General features: G+C 40.5%; 1 protein-coding gene across 1 annotated transcript; it reads left to right on the top strand.

Annotated features, from left to right (window-relative positions):
- The first annotated feature begins 2,614 nt into the window (after nt 1-2,614).
- On the top strand, nt 2,615-7,032 carry LOC141141148 (putative inactive cytochrome P450 2G1). Its single transcript, XM_073628853.1, has 3 exons — nt 2,615-2,644; nt 5,126-5,261; nt 6,854-7,032. Exons 1-3 carry the CDS (start codon nt 2,615-2,617, stop codon nt 7,030-7,032), a joined length of 345 nt encoding a protein of 114 aa, XP_073484954.1.
- Nucleotides 7,033-20,080: the final 13,048 nt, after the last annotated feature.

The raw sequence follows: 20,080 nt of genomic DNA, 5'->3' as shown, positions 1-20,080 counted from the left end.
ACTTTTTTTGCACTTATTTTTATGTCACTATTTTTTATGAATATTCATTGAAAGTTATTTCACATTATTGTTATATTTCAACTATTTGGATGATGGGTTGCTAGGTCATGTGCAAGATCATTATAATTCCAATTGTTTTTTCACTGGTGTAGTTGTGAACACTATTAGGTTTTGCTGCATTTCAACTTTATTATTTTTATTTCATTAAATTCATCTATAGTAGCGCAGAGGACTAGCATAATTAGTCGATTACTCCAGGTGCCAATTTGTTTCTGAGAGATGGTGCTTTTCTATAGATAATTTGTGGCCTTTCAGGAAGTGCTGGAACCAAGTCCCTGTCCTGCTTCAATATCGGCCAATATTTCTGAATGATTTTTTCAAATTTTTTGTGCTGGACATTATAATCTAAAATCATCCTCATATTGGTTGAAGTGTTCACATTCTTGTTTGGGACATTGGAAACTAATGTATTTCTATTCATTTTTCCAGCAGAAAGGGTACGACAGATCAGTTTTAAACAAGGAGATAGAAGTAGTGAGAAAATTGAATAGGAATACATTAGTTTCCATTGTCCCAAACAAGAATGTGAACACTTCAACCAAGATGAGGATGATTATAATCTCCAGCACAAAAAAAATAGAAAAAAATTGTTCAGAAATATTGGCCGATATTGAAGCAGGATAGGGTCTTGGGTCCAGCAGTTCCCGAAAGGCCGCAATTTATCTATAGAAAAGCACCATCTCTCAGAGACAAATTGGCACCTGGAGTAATAGACCCTCTGACCCAAGTTGAGAATAGACTTTCCTCTTTTTTGACCGTCTTTTATGTGTGTGGCCGGTGTACCGCCTGTAGGCAAGCCAAAAGTAACATCAAGAAAAAGAAGGAATTTGTGGCAACTGCTACTAACAAGACCCACAAAATCAAAGAACTAATTACATGTTCTACCACTGGGGTCATATACATGTTGGAATGCGGGTGTGGTTTGCAATATGTAGGAGAGGACCTCCAGACCATTACATGTAAGAATAGGTGAACATGTTAACAACATTAGAAAAGGACTCATAACCCATAATGTCTCTAAACATTTTAGATTGTTCCACAACCGTGACCCTAAACATCTCAAATTTTGGGAGGTAGAGAGAGTTAAAAACATTGGAGGGGAGGGCATTTTATCCGACACCTCAGTCGTCGTGAATCGTACTGGGTATATGAAACAAAGGTAGCAGTAATCACAGGTCTAAACGTTGAGTTTTACCTGAATTGTTTTATCTCAGATCGTTAATGTAGTATTTTAATGTTTTTTTATCATTTTAGTATCATTAAAGTTATTATTGTTCTTGTATGGATTGCTTTTAAGATATGATTCATGTAGAGTGGAGGGTGGTTGTACTGACATTTTGACTTATGCAATATTCATTATAGTATGATCGTGGAGATAGTGAGTATATTATGACTCATGTTTATTTTAATATGTATTTGGCACTATTGGTATTAACTGACCTTAAAATTCAACCCAATTTTTTACCAGTTAGGTGCATTTTATATTTTTTTTTCCAGACCAGTATTTTTCCCCCTTGGTAGCGTTATGTTTTATTTGGGAATGATGCATGTCTGCTTGTTAGTCGCGCTTACCATGGATGCCCCATTTAAACCGAGGTTTGTGCTGACTGGCGATAACATTATAAATGAGACTTAGCGTCTGGGTCCCTATGGTTACTAATGCTGGGAGGAGTATTTTCACACATGTCAGTTAATGAGGTGGTGCTCAATAAAAGAGGGTTGATGTGCGAGCCTCCACATACCGCTGATGAAGTCCTGCCCACTGGGACGATACGCATGCAGGAGGACCCGATCACATCAGCCACAAACACCTTTCATTCATTGTCTCTCCAAGACATGTAGCTGAAATGCATCTATACCTTGCACTAGGTTAAAAGTGCTTTAATTGTGAGTAGTTTTTTATACAATAAAAGCATTATATTGCATTAATCATACAGAGAGCACTATCCATGTCTCATTGGTTTTATATGGTGCAACCAGTTTATCTGGTCCCCATTGACTGTGAGATCAGGTTGGTAAGGTGGAGCGGTGTAGTCCTGTAGCTGTGGAATCCCTGCAGAGGCATCAGTCATCTCTTAATCCTTTTGGGGTGAAGGCTTGTTTGACCTGTCTGTTAGTTCAGAAGGTCCATATAGTGAGGTGAGCGACTTATATTGTCTGTGGTGGAGGTCTGATCACGGATACACACAGCTAAGAATGCCTTTCAGAGCACAGTGATCACAGCTGAGGACTTTTCTCTATTCATTCTCCATTCCTGCTTCTTAATCTTCAATGTTGATGAATGGACTGATTTCCCTGATTTTGGAAAATCTTTTTTAGATGGCATTTTATGAAGAATATGTATGAATTTTAGTAATTAGTTTTATTAGCGCTGCACTGCCTTATTTGTGTATACTTTAAGAATTCACTCAAATATAAAATGCTCACAACAGTTATTGTAAAAGGTCCACAGGTTAATTATCCCAAAATTTGCTGTAAAGGCACCTGGTATTGGGGATCATAAGGCGAGGTTCTGAGACTGCTAAGTGCAGTGCACCTTGAATGGGGTGTAAAAATGAAAGAGGAGAGCAAGGCAGCTGCTCAGGTAAAAGAGCTAAGGCCATAGACTCCATGTGTCAAACATGTAGCCCGCCAGGCAATTTCAGGGGGCCCCTGCACCCAGGACTTTTTTTCAGCCGTAACATGGCAGTTCATTCCACCACCTCCGGCTCTAGCCCTCTGATGCCAGCTCACCACTGTCACTTGTAAAAATGGAAGGCTTCTGTGTTTACAAGGACAGCTTTCCTCTCTGTGGCTCTCACAGATCCCTGCCTGCCCTCCACTCATGGGGGGGGACAACAAGGGAGATGCAGGTGCAGTGTGGGATAGGGCATCATGGTGAGTTCCTGCACCTATTATCTGAGAAAAAAGCCCTGGATACATTTATATAGTCTTACAGATACAACCAGCCCTTTGAGGGCAAGCCAAGTGCTGATGTGGCCCATGATAAAATTGAGTTTGACACCACTGCCATAGACCAGCCAAGGGATAGGCAGCAGAAATTCACTGTTGTATAAAAGGGGTGATTTGAAGAGTTCAATACTGCGTAAGTAGGGCAAGGCTGAGAAAGGGCAGTTGGGATCATTACCAGATAAAAACTGAGATCAGCATACCACAGGCCAGGTAACCAGACATAAGTGAAAATATATACCGGAAAATGACATAGGAAAACTGCACAAAGTTCATGTTAAGGTGAAACTCAACCCATTGATTTAACTTGACCCACGGGGACGCGCTGTCTCTCTGCCCTGGGTTCTCGGCTCTTGATTGGATAGATTGATAGCAGCACAGCCATTGGCTCCTACTGCTGTCAATCAAATCCAATGACACGGGGGGTGGGGCCGATTCCTGCATTCGGCCTCTATGGATGCCGAATGTTGGACTCGGGAGCGTAAGGTAATCCCCAGGGAGAGTGATTCTCCCAGGGGGTTATCTGATGTGGGGAGAAGCCGTGAGAGTTGCCGGGGGACGCCAGAACAGCAGGTTTGGGGCCACTGTGTACAAAATGAGCTGCACAATAGAGGTAAGTATGATATGTTTGTTATTTAAAAAAAAAAAAAAAAAGAACCCTTACAATCACTTTAATATGTCACACTTGCTTGTTCTGTATTTTTTTCCCAAATGGCAGGTAGATATAGCATTCTTAGATGTATAATTTATTGATAGACATGGCAGTCCTTGGATCAAGAAAGTATAAACAAGCTCTAATTTCTAAGACCTAACTGCAGGCGTGTCCCAGAAGATTGAAGGGAGGGAGGGGGGAGAGGAGAAATTCTGCTTGGTGCCGCTGCACCGTGGGCGGAAGTGGGAGCTGGGCACCTGTTAAAACTAGGTACCCGCTCCCCCCCCCCCCCATGGCATGTCAAGGGGTCAGGAGTGCTTAAGCGGAAGTTCCATTTTTGGGTGGAACTCCGCTTCAGTATGAAAATTCTCATACAACAGAATGAAAATTGGGAAGTGACGTAATGTATTTGTATTATATATTAAATCAGTAGATGGTGCTGTGCTCTGAGTGATAGAAACAAATGATGTATAAGCAATGTAAAGTGCTAAGTGCATAGATGTAAACAGTATACAGTGCTATGTGCTTACATTTTTATAGACATAATGAAATCCAAAAATATAAACCAAAAATGAAATAAATAGTGCCAAAGGTAAATGTACTAAGCAATAGTCCCAGGTGGTTAATTGTCCTTATCAATAATAAAAGACGGTAAATCAACAAGTGCTGATTCTTATATTCTGTGCAGATGCAACAAAGTCAACTGTGACTTTTCTTCAGTGCAATATCACCTCAATGTGAAATGACCCCTTACCTTACCGCTGTAAGGTAACAGCGTGTTTATAAAGCAAATAAACATCCAGGGTCCTGCAGTGGATCCCACTATCTGCTTCCTATAATCGGCGTGGCATGGAGATCATTTAGGGAACCTTGTATCCTGATCGATGGTTTGTAATGGTATATATATACCTCTCAGGTAAAATAGATAGCGTTGAAAATCCTCCCATTCATTGGTGCATGAATAGTATGGAGAAAGAAGAAGGGATATCAGATAGTGTAATACGTGAAGACTTAGGTGATTTTATTAAACCAAACTGTGGTAATCACATTTAAAAACAAGTTACATGCTAGTCACCATGAGCAGGGAGCTCACACACTGAAGTCAATTCCGGTGCCTGTCCTTTGTATCTCAATGTATTTGTATTGTATTTTCAGACGAAAACTGTACTTATTAAACAAAAAATTTTTGTGTTTATCCCTTTGGATAATTTCAGATGAAAGCTGTGTACTAACGATCAGATTATCGTATGATCGCTTTGAAAGTGGTATTCTTTGTATGATATTCTGATCATGTGTACTAGGCTTTAATCACTCTTTGCTTACAATTTGCCCATTCAACAGGTTCTCTTTGTAGTCCACCAACGTTGCTACTACAATGGCTTTCTAGAAGAATAAATTTACATTTGTCCATGCAGATACACAAAGACATGCATCCACAATTATATGATTGTGCTTTCCCCACAGGGAACCATTGTTTTCCCGTTGCTGTCTTCTGTTCTCAAGGATGAAGCTTACTTTGAAAAACCAGATGAGTTTTACCCTGAACATTTCCTCGAAGGAAATCTGAAGAAGAACGAGGCATTTATACCATTCTCACTAGGTAATATTCAATGGGAACAGGTGTTTGCTGATGATGTGCTTTTATGTACTGCAGTGCCATTTTTGTTCAAGCAGTCCTTCACCCTGTATTAAAAAAATTAAAAGTCAACTGTAGCTTCTAACTTTTAATAAAAGGACACTCACCTGTCCAGGGGTCCACCCGAACTGGTTCTTCACCGGTCTTCGGGTTCCTGACATGTTTACTGTGTGCAGCCGGCTGTTATTCATTGCGGCTTCACAGCTGGCTGCCCACGTCACACACCTGTGATGTGTCCCAGAAGGTTGCAGGAATAAAACTTCCAGTGGATCACAGCAGCAATCTGACCGTAACTGGGAGGGGGTACTTGCCAAAACCAGGTACCCAAAAACAGAAGACAGCGGGGCATAAAGCAGAACTTCCACTTCAGGGGGAAGTTCCACTTTAATGACACCCAAGAACCCTTCCAAAAGCAACTTGGTGCATGTCCAATTTTAGGTCCAAAGTGGAACATTAGCAGCCTCAATGCACTGCACAATAATGTGTGTTGTGCATAAATACACTGCAAGAGACCATCCTGGCCTAAATAGATGCTGAAGGTCCTCTCCCTCATTCCCAGGCATTGGTGGTCAATGGGTTATCTCCACATCCTCACTTTCCAGGCTCTGTCAATGGAAGTTTCTATTCTCCTCCCCACTGAAAAGCATTCCTACTCCTCCCTTCCCCTTTAAATAGCATGGTGGTTATTGGTGTTTCCCTCCTTCCTTCTTCTTGAAAAGCATTGGTGGTCAGTGAAAGACAACAGAGGACCTGTCTCATTTGTCCTGTGCCACTGCCTGTGCAATGATGTCACCACCAGAACCATGTACTGTACATGCCTTAGGGTAGAAGATCACTTCACCTGGCAATTTGTGCATTGTCGCAGAGCTGAGTGGCGAAATGAGAGTCCCAGCATTCAATTACAGAACACAGCTGGGATCTGTGATATATTGTTAATATCCCTGGACAGTCTCATGAAATCTGGGATGGTTGAGGGTATGCTTCCTATTTTGGAGACACAACAGGAACTGCAAGAAAATCTCTCCAAATTTAGAGAAAATCCCCTCTAACACAGCTGTCACTTTAGTGGCAATGGTCACCAAGACAAATAAGGAGGGTAAATCTCCCCAGCAAGACACAGATAGAAAACACCACACTAAAACTAAAAGAAAATGTTGGCTCTAAATACTTTCATTGAGAGGGTAGATAGATGTATTGCTATGTTAGATGTCAAACATTGTATATTTTTTCACTATGGTAAAAACCCCTACTGGGGTTTTAACCACTCACCGCTACACCCAAAGAGAGATACATATTGTTACATAGATAGGTACAAAAAATGTAAAAAAAAACCTTGAGTCAATCTATAAACTTTAAGCACCCTCAGAATCCTAAATCCATAGTTGATCCAGATGTAAAAACCCTTATCAATTATGGGTACGTGAACCAATTTGCTCTAACAGAATTCCTGCCTCATCCACAGACCAATCAGATGCTCCCAGGATCAACCATCATACTTTAAAATGTGTCACAAATTTTAGCAGTGAGCAAGTTTAATTGTTTTCTGTTTTCACCAGGTAAGAGAAGCTGTGCCGGAGAGAACCTGGCCAAGATGGAGCTCTTCCTGTTTTTTACAACACTGCTGCAAAACTTCACTTTCCAGGCCCCTCCTGGTGTTGATGTGGACCTGAACCCTGCACTGGGGTTCACTAACGCCCCCTTACCACATAAGATTTGTGCTATACCTCGAAGCTAGAAATTTTTTTCAGTCTCACCAATTTGACATAATTGTTGTACCAATTGGTAAAAAAAAAGTCCACTTTATGTAGGATAGAACGAGAGGTGAAAATTGAATCCTTATTGACCCGTGTGCCCGAGATTCTAACTTTAAGTGCCATTGGATCCAGTTCCTCCCCTGCCTTTTCTTTTTCTCAACACTGCCCTGTTTGTGTGAAATACCACTTTAATCTTTCCAGGTCCGGTATTTGCATTGCAAGGATTTTAGCCATCTATGACCTGTACCTGCTTCTGCTCTCTATATAATGAGAAATACCGTAGTTGTTAGACATGTGCATTCGTTTTCGCCCAAATGCATTTTCGTCCGGATTTCGGGTATTTTCGTTATCGTTTTAACAAACGATAACAAACGTGCAGAATCCAAATACCGAAAGATCCGACATAAACAAATGCTTTATTTTCGTTGCAACAGTTCGATATAGATAGGAGATTCGACATGATGCTGACAATAGCGATCTGTGTCCATCGAACCTGTGGTCGAATGTGCCTAACCTTAGCTCTATTAGTCCAGGATTATTCTACATAGAGAGAAAAGATTCGACACAGAGAGAAAAAATTCGACATTATAGAGACAACAGCAAAAAAGGTTGAATGTGCCTAACCTAACTCTATTAGTCCAAGATTATTCGACATAGAGAGAAAAGATTCGACATGAAGATTCGACGAGGCAGTCGCCGCAAGCGCACATTTACGGTCAAATGCTCCAACCATAGGCTATAGAAGAATTCTAATGTTGGTTGACTAGTAATAATAATTAATAAATATAATTAGTACTAGTGTCATACAACATTAGAATTCTACTATAGTTTTTAGGCGGAGCATTCGACCGGAAATGTACGATTACGGCGTCGTACAGTTTAGCTGCTCCGTCGAATCTTCTTAGAACATTCGACAGACACCATAAGCCTTCAATGACAGATTCGACCTTAATTATTTTGGATTTTCAGACGAATGCATTTTTTAACGAAACTAAATAAATAAAAATGAATGTCGGGAGTAACTAAATAAACGTATTTTTCGGACGAAAACGAAATTCCGAAACGAAATATTTCAGTGTGCACATGTCTAGTTATAGCTGCTTGTAGGCGAACTGACCCCCTCCTACAAATTCAAGCACTTTTTGTTTGGGTGAAACTCCTCACTTTAAATAAAGAAATATATTTTAGACATATGCACACTGAAATATTTCGTTTCGGAATTTCGTTTTCGTCCAAAAAATAAATGTATTTAGTTACTCCCAAAATTCGTTTTTATTCATTTTGTTTTTAGTTAAAAATTGCATTCGTCCGAAAATCCAAATTAGGGTCGAATCTGTCATTGAAGGCTTATGGTGTCTGTCGAATGTTCAAAGAAGATTCGATGGAGCAGCTAAACTGTATGACGCCTATAGTTTACCTGCTCCGTCTAATCTTCTTAGAACTTTCAACAGACACCATAAGCCAAAGCACGTGTGTACTTAGTTCTAGCTATTTTACTGCTCCTCCTCTGTAAATTAAGAGAATTCCTTAGGGACCCCCAGGTCACCATAACTTGTGTCCCCATTGGAAGATTTCCCCTCTATTACTTTTCTGGGGACAGCCCATAATTTGGCATTTTCTTTTACTTTCACTTTCAATGATAATAGTAAATAGGACAAATAAAGTGGGTTAATCTCCCTAACGGGAGAAACAGACAGCAATAAAAACCTGAAGGTGTTCTAATCCCTCTACACTTTATCCAAAACAAAAAAAAAGTTTTGCCTTTAGTTATACTTTAAGCTGAATGCATTTTTTAAAGTGTGCTGCCAATTTTAGCAATACCGCTGGAGGTCATGCATCATATTTTCCCATCTAGTGATAAGTTCATACTGCTGGACAGTAGCCATCGGCACAATTAGAGAGAGAGAATATCTTCAGCATCATCTTCACATAAATAAATAAATACAGTATTACATAATCAAATAAATAATAATAATAAATAAAAAGCTGGTGGGGGTGGGGGGGGGTGGAGTCGATATGCAAAGCAAAAGAAAAAAAATAGGAATTAGATGCACTTTCTTTTTAAAAAGTAGAATTGTCCTTTAAGAGATCAGATGCTGGATTGTCCCATTGTCAATTTCTTCTTCGTCCCTCTATGAGATTCATTCAGTACAATCCAGGGTTGTTATCTGGCACCTTTTGTTTGGTGAAAAATGAAAACCTGCACTGGTTTCAAAGGAAAATTGTGACACAAAAACATGGCTTGTCCGAATTATAGATTATTTATTTAGGATATTTATAGAATTTGCGCACCACTTTACATATACATTGTACATTCAAATCATTACCATTAGTAAACAAGAAAAGTACAAAATATGAACAACTGCTCAGCCCAAATGATGGTATCATGCAGGAAAACAGAAAGACAACCAGATCCAGCACAAACAGATCATATTATAGTGAATGTGTGTTGCCATTTATTGATTGTAAAAAGAATGAAAATGCACTCACAAGTGAACTGGAGAGAAAGGCATGTAATACTGGACACTGGCAGCCAATCGGTGAAAAGTCTGCTCTAAGGCTCGGGGGGCTGGATGAAGCCTGGCCAGGTTGGATGGAAATCCGCTGATAACACAAACACCACTGATTCCGTATGTAGGAGAAAAGGGCCGACCACTGTCATTGAGGAGCCACCTAGTAACAGAGACGTAGTAACAGAGACGCCAGTGCGGAAACATGTGTTTCTGGGGGAGTTCCCCTTTCATCAGTCTCACTTAAGGGGTACCCACGACCTGAATTTAAGGCTGATTGTGTTAGCTGCTCTGAAACCATTAACCCTTTCGGGAAAAGCTACACAGGGGCCATAAAATATGGTATACAGTAAATGGACGTGACCTGACACACACTGTACGAAACACATGGCGGCCTCCATCCCTGATTTAGTGGATAAAAAGGAGGAATTTTGTGGGACTTTAAATGAGGGTACTGGAGGGTAGTCTGGAAAGGCTAATGGGTCAAAGATAATACATAGGGAAAAAATAACATTGGAATCTAATACAAATAGGGAATGAATCTAATAAAAAATAGCTGAACACTGTTATGGCCAAGTAATAGGGTGACAAACAGAAATTGATGGAGTATAAGGTGTGGCAGGTCACTGTAAACAGGTGTCTTCCAACCAAATATTTGGTATACAGTAAATGAACGTGACCTGACACACACTGTACGAAACACATGGCGGCCTCCATCCCTGATTTAGTGGATAAAAAGGGGGAATTTTGTGGGACTTTAAATGAGGGTACGCCATGTTGAGAGAAAGTGACAACATAAATATGGAAGTACAGTACATGACTTATTTATTGCAATTTACAATACATATCAGATATTTTGTATCATATAGATAGGTAGTCACCAGACTTACACTAAATATGCTGCTCATAGCATGCAATACAAATAAAAAGTAGACATGGCAAATATACATGATATAATAAATCGATTGAAAGACAAACAAAACAAAAACAAGTAACTGTTGGTATCTAGTGGCACTCTACGCGTTTCCTGGCGTTACAGCCATTCATCAGGAGTGTTATAAGGTATTGTACTAGGAAGGAAAAAACAGGAATTAATGATGGTACCCTTAGAATAAGGTGGGGGGGGGGGGCAGGGGAATCAAGTCCCAACAAGGTGGAGATGGATTGGGATACTTACTGACAACCTCAAAGCCAAGTCTGGTATCAGCCAAGGAAGATGGGGGCACGAGGCATGATGTCTCCCCCAGGGGTTGAAACGGGGAAACCCTCCAAGGAAGGAGAACAGTGCTCGGAGCCCAGCATAGTGGTCACAGCATGATCCAATAGGCTATGTGTACACCGAAAGTGCATGGTGTTCCTAGAAAAATGTGTCAGAAAAAGGGGATTGGTTAAATGTGTAAAGGTGTGAAAGTAATGGAGAAAAAATGTCTATGTGTTCCCACAAGGGGACTACATGAGGAAGTGTATGTGAAAAAAAACAAGTAAGGGGAGAAAAACATAACAAAAATAAAAACATACCAAAAGGGATGGCTGATCTCCCAGCAAGGAGGATAACCTTTGTGTAGGATCAGGATATGCTTCCTTGTGATTAAAACAAACAAATGAACCACCAGCTGCTCCAAGGCTACTGATATACTCACTCCCAAGGAGGGGCCCCGTTAGCATCAATCCCCATTTGGCCAGGCTGCACAAGAGAGGTGGGGAGGGAATTCCCAGCTGCATGTGGAGAAGCCATCAGCGGTGGGTCTCCAACCCTCTCGTGCGTGGCTAAGGATGAAATAAAAAAGACGTTAAAACAACGTCAATGACACAGCTGATTGCGGTGTCAAAGCATGACGCCAATGAGCAGGAGGCCAAATCCTGCCCCCACCAGCCAAGGAAGATGGGGGCACGAGGCATGATGTCTCCCCCGGGGGCCATAAAATATGGCATAACAGCAATACCTATGAGTACAAACGCTCTCATTAAATATTGAAAAGTTAAAGTATTATTGTATTATCGTACTGTTAAAATATATAAATACGTTGATAATATATATATATATATATATATATATATATATATATATATATACTGTATATTGTAAAGGAACTAGCGTCAAATGTAATGCTTTAAGAACACCGCCACTCTCTGTTTCTTCTTTTTAAGGGCTTTGTTTGCCCATTTATATTAAAAGCAAGTTCAGCAAACAAACATAGATTTCCCTCGCAGGGATTCCAGCATTCCTTTTTCCATCAACAAAATGACATTCAGCCTAGCTGGCTCTCACTTGCAGCCCTCCTGACTCGACTCCTGGCCAGACTTCCTATCTGCCGGGGTGGAGCCCAGAACCATGGTCAGGTTACTACTAAAAGCCCAGCACACACCTGACCAATCAATATGCTGGCTGTCAGGACCCAGGACTGGGGATTTTATCCCGGCCAGATCTCTCAGAAATCCCCGGGCTCCAGGTCCCAAAGTGGACTTTGGAAAACACTGAGGAAACCAAAAGGCCAGTTTCCTCTTCAAGTTACAAGCTCCCTGGAGCCCCTCAACCTGTCCGGTTGAGAATTCTGGGGAAGGACACAATTCTGGGGAAGGACAAGGGCAACGCTCTGCCACAATGTATATATATATATATATATATATATATATATATATATATATATATAATAACAATGGCAATGAATATCCATGGCACAATTCTATTGCACAATTCACAATTGTTGAGTAAATAATGGAACGCCAAACTTGTACGAAGAACTTGGTTGAGCTCAAATAAAACAATAAATGATTAATAAATAAACTGATAAGGATATTGTGATGCTATTGCATAAGTGGGATGAATAGAAGAATGAACCTGTAAAAGTGCTTACAACGTCATGAGTGGTAATAACAGAATAATAATAAATTAAAAATAAAGTTTAATCAGTTATGGGTGATGAATTCAATAAGGGAATACATACATGAACTGTGTTAATCAAAAAGTGAATTAAAATACATAGGGGGTCATTTACTATAACTCCAGGAAGTACTGGGCACTATGGCAAATAATAGCTCCCATTTTAGCCAAATGGAAACAAAATCGGCGAATTTGCGCATGAAAATTAGCGATATAAGCGGGGAACAAACGTTTGTAAATTCTAAAGTGCCGCTAATTAGCGCTTCTGCGTATATACAAATGCCAATTCTTATCAAGTTGTTATATAGCACTGTACTGTAGCCATGATCCATGTATGTGAAAGAAACATTTTTATCAGAGATGTGCTCTAGTTCCCGTGCATCTATTGATTTATATTGCAATTAGTATTTCTAGTTTTTTTTTTTCCTTCTATTCATTCATTTTTTCCTTCTATATGCAAATGCCAATTCCTACCAAGTTGTTATATAGTACTGCACTGTAACCATGATCCATGTATGTGAAAGAAACATTTTTATGTGAGATGTGCTCTACCTCGTGTGCATCTATTGATGTATCTTGCAATTAGTATTCCTAGTTTTTTCCTTCTTTTGCTAACTAATGCAGTTATGAATGATTATTACATAGTAATGTCTGCTATTCTGTAAAGTTACATGTATTAAACATTTAGGTTACCTATTTATTGTATGTTGCTTTTTATTTTTTAATGTAGGTGACTATAAAGCGGTAATTATTTATATTCATTCTTTAATCATACTACACTATTATGCAGGTCACATACTTAGCACAATGGCTTAGTGGTCTGCTCAGATGTCTCCACAGCACTCACGGTACAAGTTCAAATACCAGCCAACCTACCATCCCCCAGCTGTGTTTATTTTTTCAGTGCACAAGCAAAATAAAATAAACAAACAAAAAAATGTAATCTGCCCGTTAGTTAGTGTGTGGTGTTTGGAATTTCACACCATAATAGTATTGAATACTTACATATCATTGCATGCATTTGAAGAGTTAATATAATAGAATCAGTAAAATATAAAGTGCATTGGCTAATTGGCATTCACCTATTTTCAGTATATGCTGCTTTGGCTAATTGTCATTTGCTTTTTTTTCACCAATTCAATCTTTTAGTATTTCTCTGTGGGATTTGAACCCATGAGTTCTTCAAGGTAGAAGCGCTGACCGCTAGCCTATTGGGTGTAGCACAGTCATACATAGAAAATACGTAGAAAATACATTCACTAGTGTTTGATGTTTCTTCTCCCCGAGCTGTCTCTCCTGCTGCCACCATCTTCTCCCGCTGATGTGTTCTTCAGCGCAGCCGGTTACCCACTAATAAAAAAAAAGCCTCTCTTCTTGTGGCGGTCTTCTGTGGCCATCCGATAATGTCACCCGGAGAGTCCGCTCCATGGCTATGTAAGAGACGCCACACAGCGAGTGACAACACAGCGGAGGAAGACCACCATGGAAGGAGAGCAGCTTTTTTTTTTATTAGCGGGTAACCAGCGGTGCGGAAGAACACAGCAGATGGAGAAGATGGCGGCGGCAGGAGAGACGGCTCTTGAAGAATACAGCTCGGAGAGAAGATGGAGGAGGGAGAGAAGAGAGAAGATGGAGGAGGGAGAGAAGAGAGAAGATGGCTCAGGGAAGAAGACAGCTCAGAGCTATTTTACAATAAAGGACTTGTCAAAAACCGGCTATTGATTTTTTTACATTTCACTGCTTTTTTTGGTGAATGGGTAGGGGTAAAATGTACCCCATACCTATTCACATAGGGGGCAGGATCTGGGAGCCCCCTTGTTAAAGGGGGCTTCCAGATTCTGATAAACCCCCTGCCTGCAGACTGACAACCACTGACCAGGGTTGTCGGGAAGAGGCCCTTGTCCACATCAACATGGGGAAAAGGTGCTTTGGGGCATGTGGCCTGGTAAGGTTCAGAAGGGGAGGGTGCTCACTCGTCCCCCCCTAGCCTGACCTCCAGGTTGCATGCTCGGATAAGGGTCTGGTATGGATTTTGGGGGGCCTCACATCAAATTTATTGTACATTTTGGTGTGGGGTTCCCCTTACAGTCCATACCGAAGGGCCTGGTATGTACTGGGGGGACCCTACGACATTTTTTTCCTTGAATTTTGGAATTCCATACCATAATATTATTGAATAAGTACATGCCATTGCATGCATTTGAAGAGTTAAAATGTGGAATAAAGCAAGCTGATGTGCTTTAGCTAATTATGGTTCTGAGTACAATGCACACTTCCAGGAGGTAATGCTGTCAGTGGGACTTGAATTCATGGCTTGAACTTTTGGGGGCAGCAGGGTATACCGCTATGCTACAGAGCTGAGCACTTACCTACAGAGAAAATACATTTACTAATGTTTGATTCAATACAATAATGTTTTGCATTTCAGGCATTAATATTATAGTAACAACCATGCTCATGCTGATGTGGCATTGGATAATAGGCATTTGCCTCTTTTCAGCATATGCTGCTGAGTACAATGCAAGCTTTCAGTAGGTGATACCATCTGTGTGATTTTCAGCCCTTTGAGCACAATTATATTGAGAACATATGTTTACTAGTGTTTGATGGTGGGACTGCTTTACATTCTAGGTATAAAATAGTACTCAGCACAGTGACTTAGGCACCTTTCACACTTGTGCGACCTGAAAGTTGCGAGATTTTAATGCGACTTTAAGCAATGCCTGTGTAATCTTGAGGTCTATGGACGCAGGAGTCGCAGGGAAAGACACGCAACTTTCCCACGATTTTGCATCAGCAATTTTGCCGCAATTCCAGGGAATGCCTGTGTAAACTTGAGGTCTATGGACCTCAACTCGCATCAAAGTCAGACCAAAGTAGTACAGGGACTACGTTGAAGTCAGTGTTACTTGAAGTCGCACAGATATGAATGGTACACATTGAAAATCATGGGGTATGACTTGTCATAGGACTCTGATGTCCAAAGTTGCACAAGTGTGACTCAGCCCGACTTTGTCAGCGATTTCAGAGACATCAGTGCACTTTCCTGCACAGATGTCTAGTGAAATCACATAGGTCCCAACTGTTCTCCTTTAAGAAGGTGTCCTATGCCTACTTACTTTTGCTAATAGGTGTCCCTTATACCCATCTCAAAAAGTTGGGAGGTAAGAAATCGCCCCCTGAAGTCGCCCAAAGTAGTGCAGGAACTACTTTTGAGAATCGTTGTGGCGTCGCACCAATTCGGACAGTTCCATTGCCATCAATAGGCGCCGATTTGGCTTACACTTTGACATGTCAGTTCAGACTTATGTGAACATGGGTGAAGTTGCATAGATATTAGAGCTGCACGGTTCTGGCCAAAATGAGAATCACAATTTTTTTGCTTAGAATAAAAAGATCATGATTCTCGCGACGTAAAATCTTTCACATTATCCCACAAGAAATTGGGCTAACTGCTTTTTTTTTTTTTTAATTCATTAAAGTAATTTTTTCCAAAAAAAATTGCATTTGAAAGGCGCAAATACAGTGTGACATAAAATATTGTAACAACCACCATTTTATTCTCTAGGGTCTCTACTAAAAAAATATATATAATGTTGGGGGGTTTTAAGTAATTTTCTAGCAAAAAAAAATGATTTTAACCTGAAACCAACAAATGTCAGAAAAATGTTTAGTGTTTAAGTGGTTAAACTTTCCTCACTTACACAGAATTCTATTTAATTGACAAATTGTTACAAGGTTTCTAGTTAAGTTCACTGATAAAGAATGTTCTAATTCTTGGCAGACTTCCTGGTTTTTCGGCTGTGGCTTCAGAAGAGCAGAGAGAGTTCTTTACATAGCAAGAATCGTGAAACACTTTTTTCAAAGATCGTAAAGGGGAAAAAAATCACGATGATGATTAATCGTGCAGCTCTAATAAATATGCATGGAAATCAAGGGGGACAACTTTTCATGTAACTCTGAGGTCCAAAGCTCCATGAAAAGTCACCTAAGTGTGAAAGTAACCTAATGCGATTAATTGATAACACCTTTGAATAAGGCCCCATTTGCACTTGTGCGACCTTAAAATTGCACAGCTTTGTCATGACTTGAAGCAATGTCTGTGTAATCTTGTGGTGTATGGACCTCAAATTGCATCAAAGTCAAACCAAGGTAGTGCAGGGACGAATTTGCTACACCTTCAGGATGCACAAGTGACAATAGGGCCAAATTCAAAGGTGTTATCCTTGAATCTCATTCACACTGCTGCGACCTGAAAGTCACACTATTTTGGTGCCACTCTGCCGCTGCAACTTGGCCCCAACTTCTGGGAATGCCGCTGTAATATTGTACCCGATATACCTCAAATCACACCAAAGTAGTACAGGGACTACTTTGAAGTTGGTGCGACTTAAAGTAGCACAGATATGAATGGTTGTCATTGAGAATCATGGGGTACAACTTGTCATGCAACTCAGAGGTCCAAATTTGCTGGAAAATTCGCCCAGCTGTGAAACAAGTCATATATATTTTAATAAAAGGAGCTCTCATTTATACTTGCATAGTCCTTACTGATTTACATCAGCAGAACAAATGCAGGAAGTGATGTGTGCACATGGGACGGAAGCAAATGTGTGGTGATGCCAAACAAATCAATGAACCCCACCCACACCAAATCTAACTATGACATCAACCCCCGCATTGATTAAGTACAAGTACATATCCTACACTTACTCGGCCAATGAGCAGCACCTCCTCTCTGCTAAAGAGACCTCGCCATGTCCACCTAGATGGAGATCCTGACCAGCACAGGAACTTCTGGGTGCATACAATGACTAATTTCTGGGTCAGAAGGTGAAACCACGCTTTTGATTGCAGCTGCGAATATTTGATCTCAACCATGATTAGTATTTTTTATTTTCAGATATGCAAATCTGTATTTCTACATATATTTGAAGGTAAACTTTAGGGAGTTTGATAAGAAATGGTGTCCCTGGGTTAGCAGCAGGTGAATTACAAAGGCAAAAGGCCCAGTTTGAGCCCTGGTTCACACTGACAGCAGGAGGAAAACGTTCAGCTGAACTCCCACAATTTCATTCCTGCATGTCAGTCCCGACTGTGGGGGCAACATCAGAGACATCAGTGCAGGTTTCTGCACCAATATCAATACAAATCGCACCAATTAGAACAGTGCAATTGCCACAGATTTGACATGTCAAATCACACCAAGGTGAACCAGAGTTGACACATTCAAACACTGCCTATCCACCAGCTGAATTCATTACCTGCAATTCTCCACAGCTGTTAATGATAAAAGGTGGAATCTTTATATCCAACTTGCAGTTGTGCAGAAGCCTAGGTTTACATTGGAGCGATTGGTCATGCAATTTGAGAGATCAAATCGCATGACTATTGGCAATGGCACTGTTCCAATCGATGCAACATTTTTTTTGGGGCACCGCATCAATTTGCTAAAGTAGTTCTTGCACTACTTTTGACGATTTCAGGTGCGACTTCAATAGACAGGTGTATGAATCCACCTGAAATCACGCTGACCTTGCTACTTTGAAATCGTGCTACTTCAAGTGAAGTAGCGCAATTTCAAAGTAGCATGTGAACCAGGGTAAAGAGATTAGTTTTTTGGTGCACAAATACATATTGAAATAAAATATAAGAGATCTTGCACTTTCCCAAAACCACCACCCACAAAAACTAAAAAGAGAGAAAAGTAGAAGGAAAAAAAAAAAAAAAAAACAAAAAAAAAAAAAAAAACCACCACACACAACAAAAGCTCAATAATGTACTTTTATTTTACCAGCAGAAAAAAAATAAATTTACATTTACTAGCTTCAAAAAAATTTGGACAGGATATATGGTGCTACATTTAGCAACGGAATTTTAAGGGCCCTGCTCATAGGAGCTTACAATCTAAAATTAGACAAAACCTTAGAGTGGACACAGCTTTAATTTCAGTGTATAGCGGGCAACACATCACATTATCTGCAAGATTATAGAAATATACTTAAGTCATTCTTACAAAGCATTCCAACATAATATTACAAAAGACTTATTCAAAACACCCACAATCCACACATACATACATTGGTGACCATGTTCTGCTGGAAGCTGCATTTCGGTGTACACGATTAAACGAGATCAAAAATAGTAGGTCAGCAGATGCTTCCAAACGATGTTTGCATGATCAGACAGGAACAATACACACACAACATTGACAGCATGGCCACTTTTGATTGAAAAAATGCACAAGAATTTCATCAAATCTCCCAATATCATTCCTTCTCAGGCCAAACGAACCCCCCTACTGCAGGCCTTAATATAAGAGAGGTTGTATTGTTAGCACACTGACACACCCAATAGAAGTACACGCCCACCAGTATCTTTCAATCTGTCGCTTCATGTATGTCTAAAGTGATTGCACCTGATGAGCAGGAACACATAATAGTATTTGCAACTGTGTTAGCCTTGGCTATGTGTATCAAATCTCCAACTACAGGACAAAGATCAAAGTCCATTTGCATCCACATAAACAAAGCAACAGTTTTCTAATCATATGTACCTGTGCAGTGTAAACCCTAAAATTTGAAATGTCCAAGTCCCTGGGCATGATTAGTGCTAATAAACATTAACATCAGTCCCTGGCTGCAATGAGCTTCCAATATAAAGTCCAAAATTAACTTTCTTACATTAGAACCTATTTCGACAGGAGACAAATAAAATGCCAGCATGTCTTTGGATTGTGGTGAAAAACCCACACAGGGAGAACATATAAACTTCAACACAAAATTAGCATGTTGGGGAATTGAACCAACATCCCAGGTGCTGCTAGACAGAACTGCTACACACTTAGCCACTTAGCCACCAGGCAGCCCCACACATGTTCTCTGCATTTCTGTGGTGTGAACTAGCCCTAAGTCCATAGCCATGCACAGTGTCACAAGCAATATACAATATATTGGCCTAAGTATTGGGATGCCTGCCTTTAAACGCACATGAACTGTAATGGCATCCCAGTATTAGTATTGGGTTCAAAAATCATTTGGCCCACCCTTTGCAGCTATAACAGCTTCAACTCTTCTTGTCCACAAGGTTTAGGAGTGTGTCTATGGGAATATTTGACCATTCTTCCAAGTGCATTTGTGAGGTCAGGCACTGATGTTGGACGAGAAGGCTTGACCTACAGTCTCCTATCTAATTCATCCCCAAGGTGTTCTGTTGTGTTGAGATAAGGACTCTGTGCAGGCCAGTCAAGTTCCTCCACCCCAAAATCACTCATCCATGTCTTTATGGACCTTGCTTTGTGCACTGGTCCAAATCATTTGGTGGAGGGGGAATTATGGTGTGGGTATGCTGACGCCTTAAGGGAACTCTTAAGGCGTCAGCATACCAAGACATTTTGGACAATTTCATGCTCCCAACTTTGTGGGGACAGTTTGGGGAAAGCCCCTTCCTGTTCCAACATGACTGCACACCAGTACACAAAGCAAGGTCCATAAAGACATGGATGAGCAAGTTTGAGGTGGAGAAACTTGACTGGCCTGCACAGAGTCCTGGCCTCAACCCGATAGAACACCCTTTGGCTGAATTAGAGTAGAGACTGCGAGCCAGGCCTTCTCATCCAACATCAGTGCCTGGCCTCAC

Source organism: Aquarana catesbeiana, linkage group LG04, assembly GCF_042186555.1.
Source record: "Aquarana catesbeiana isolate 2022-GZ linkage group LG04, ASM4218655v1, whole genome shotgun sequence".
NCBI lineage: Eukaryota > Metazoa > Chordata > Amphibia > Anura > Ranidae > Aquarana > Aquarana catesbeiana.
This window is presented reverse-complemented; position numbering and strand designations above follow the sequence as displayed.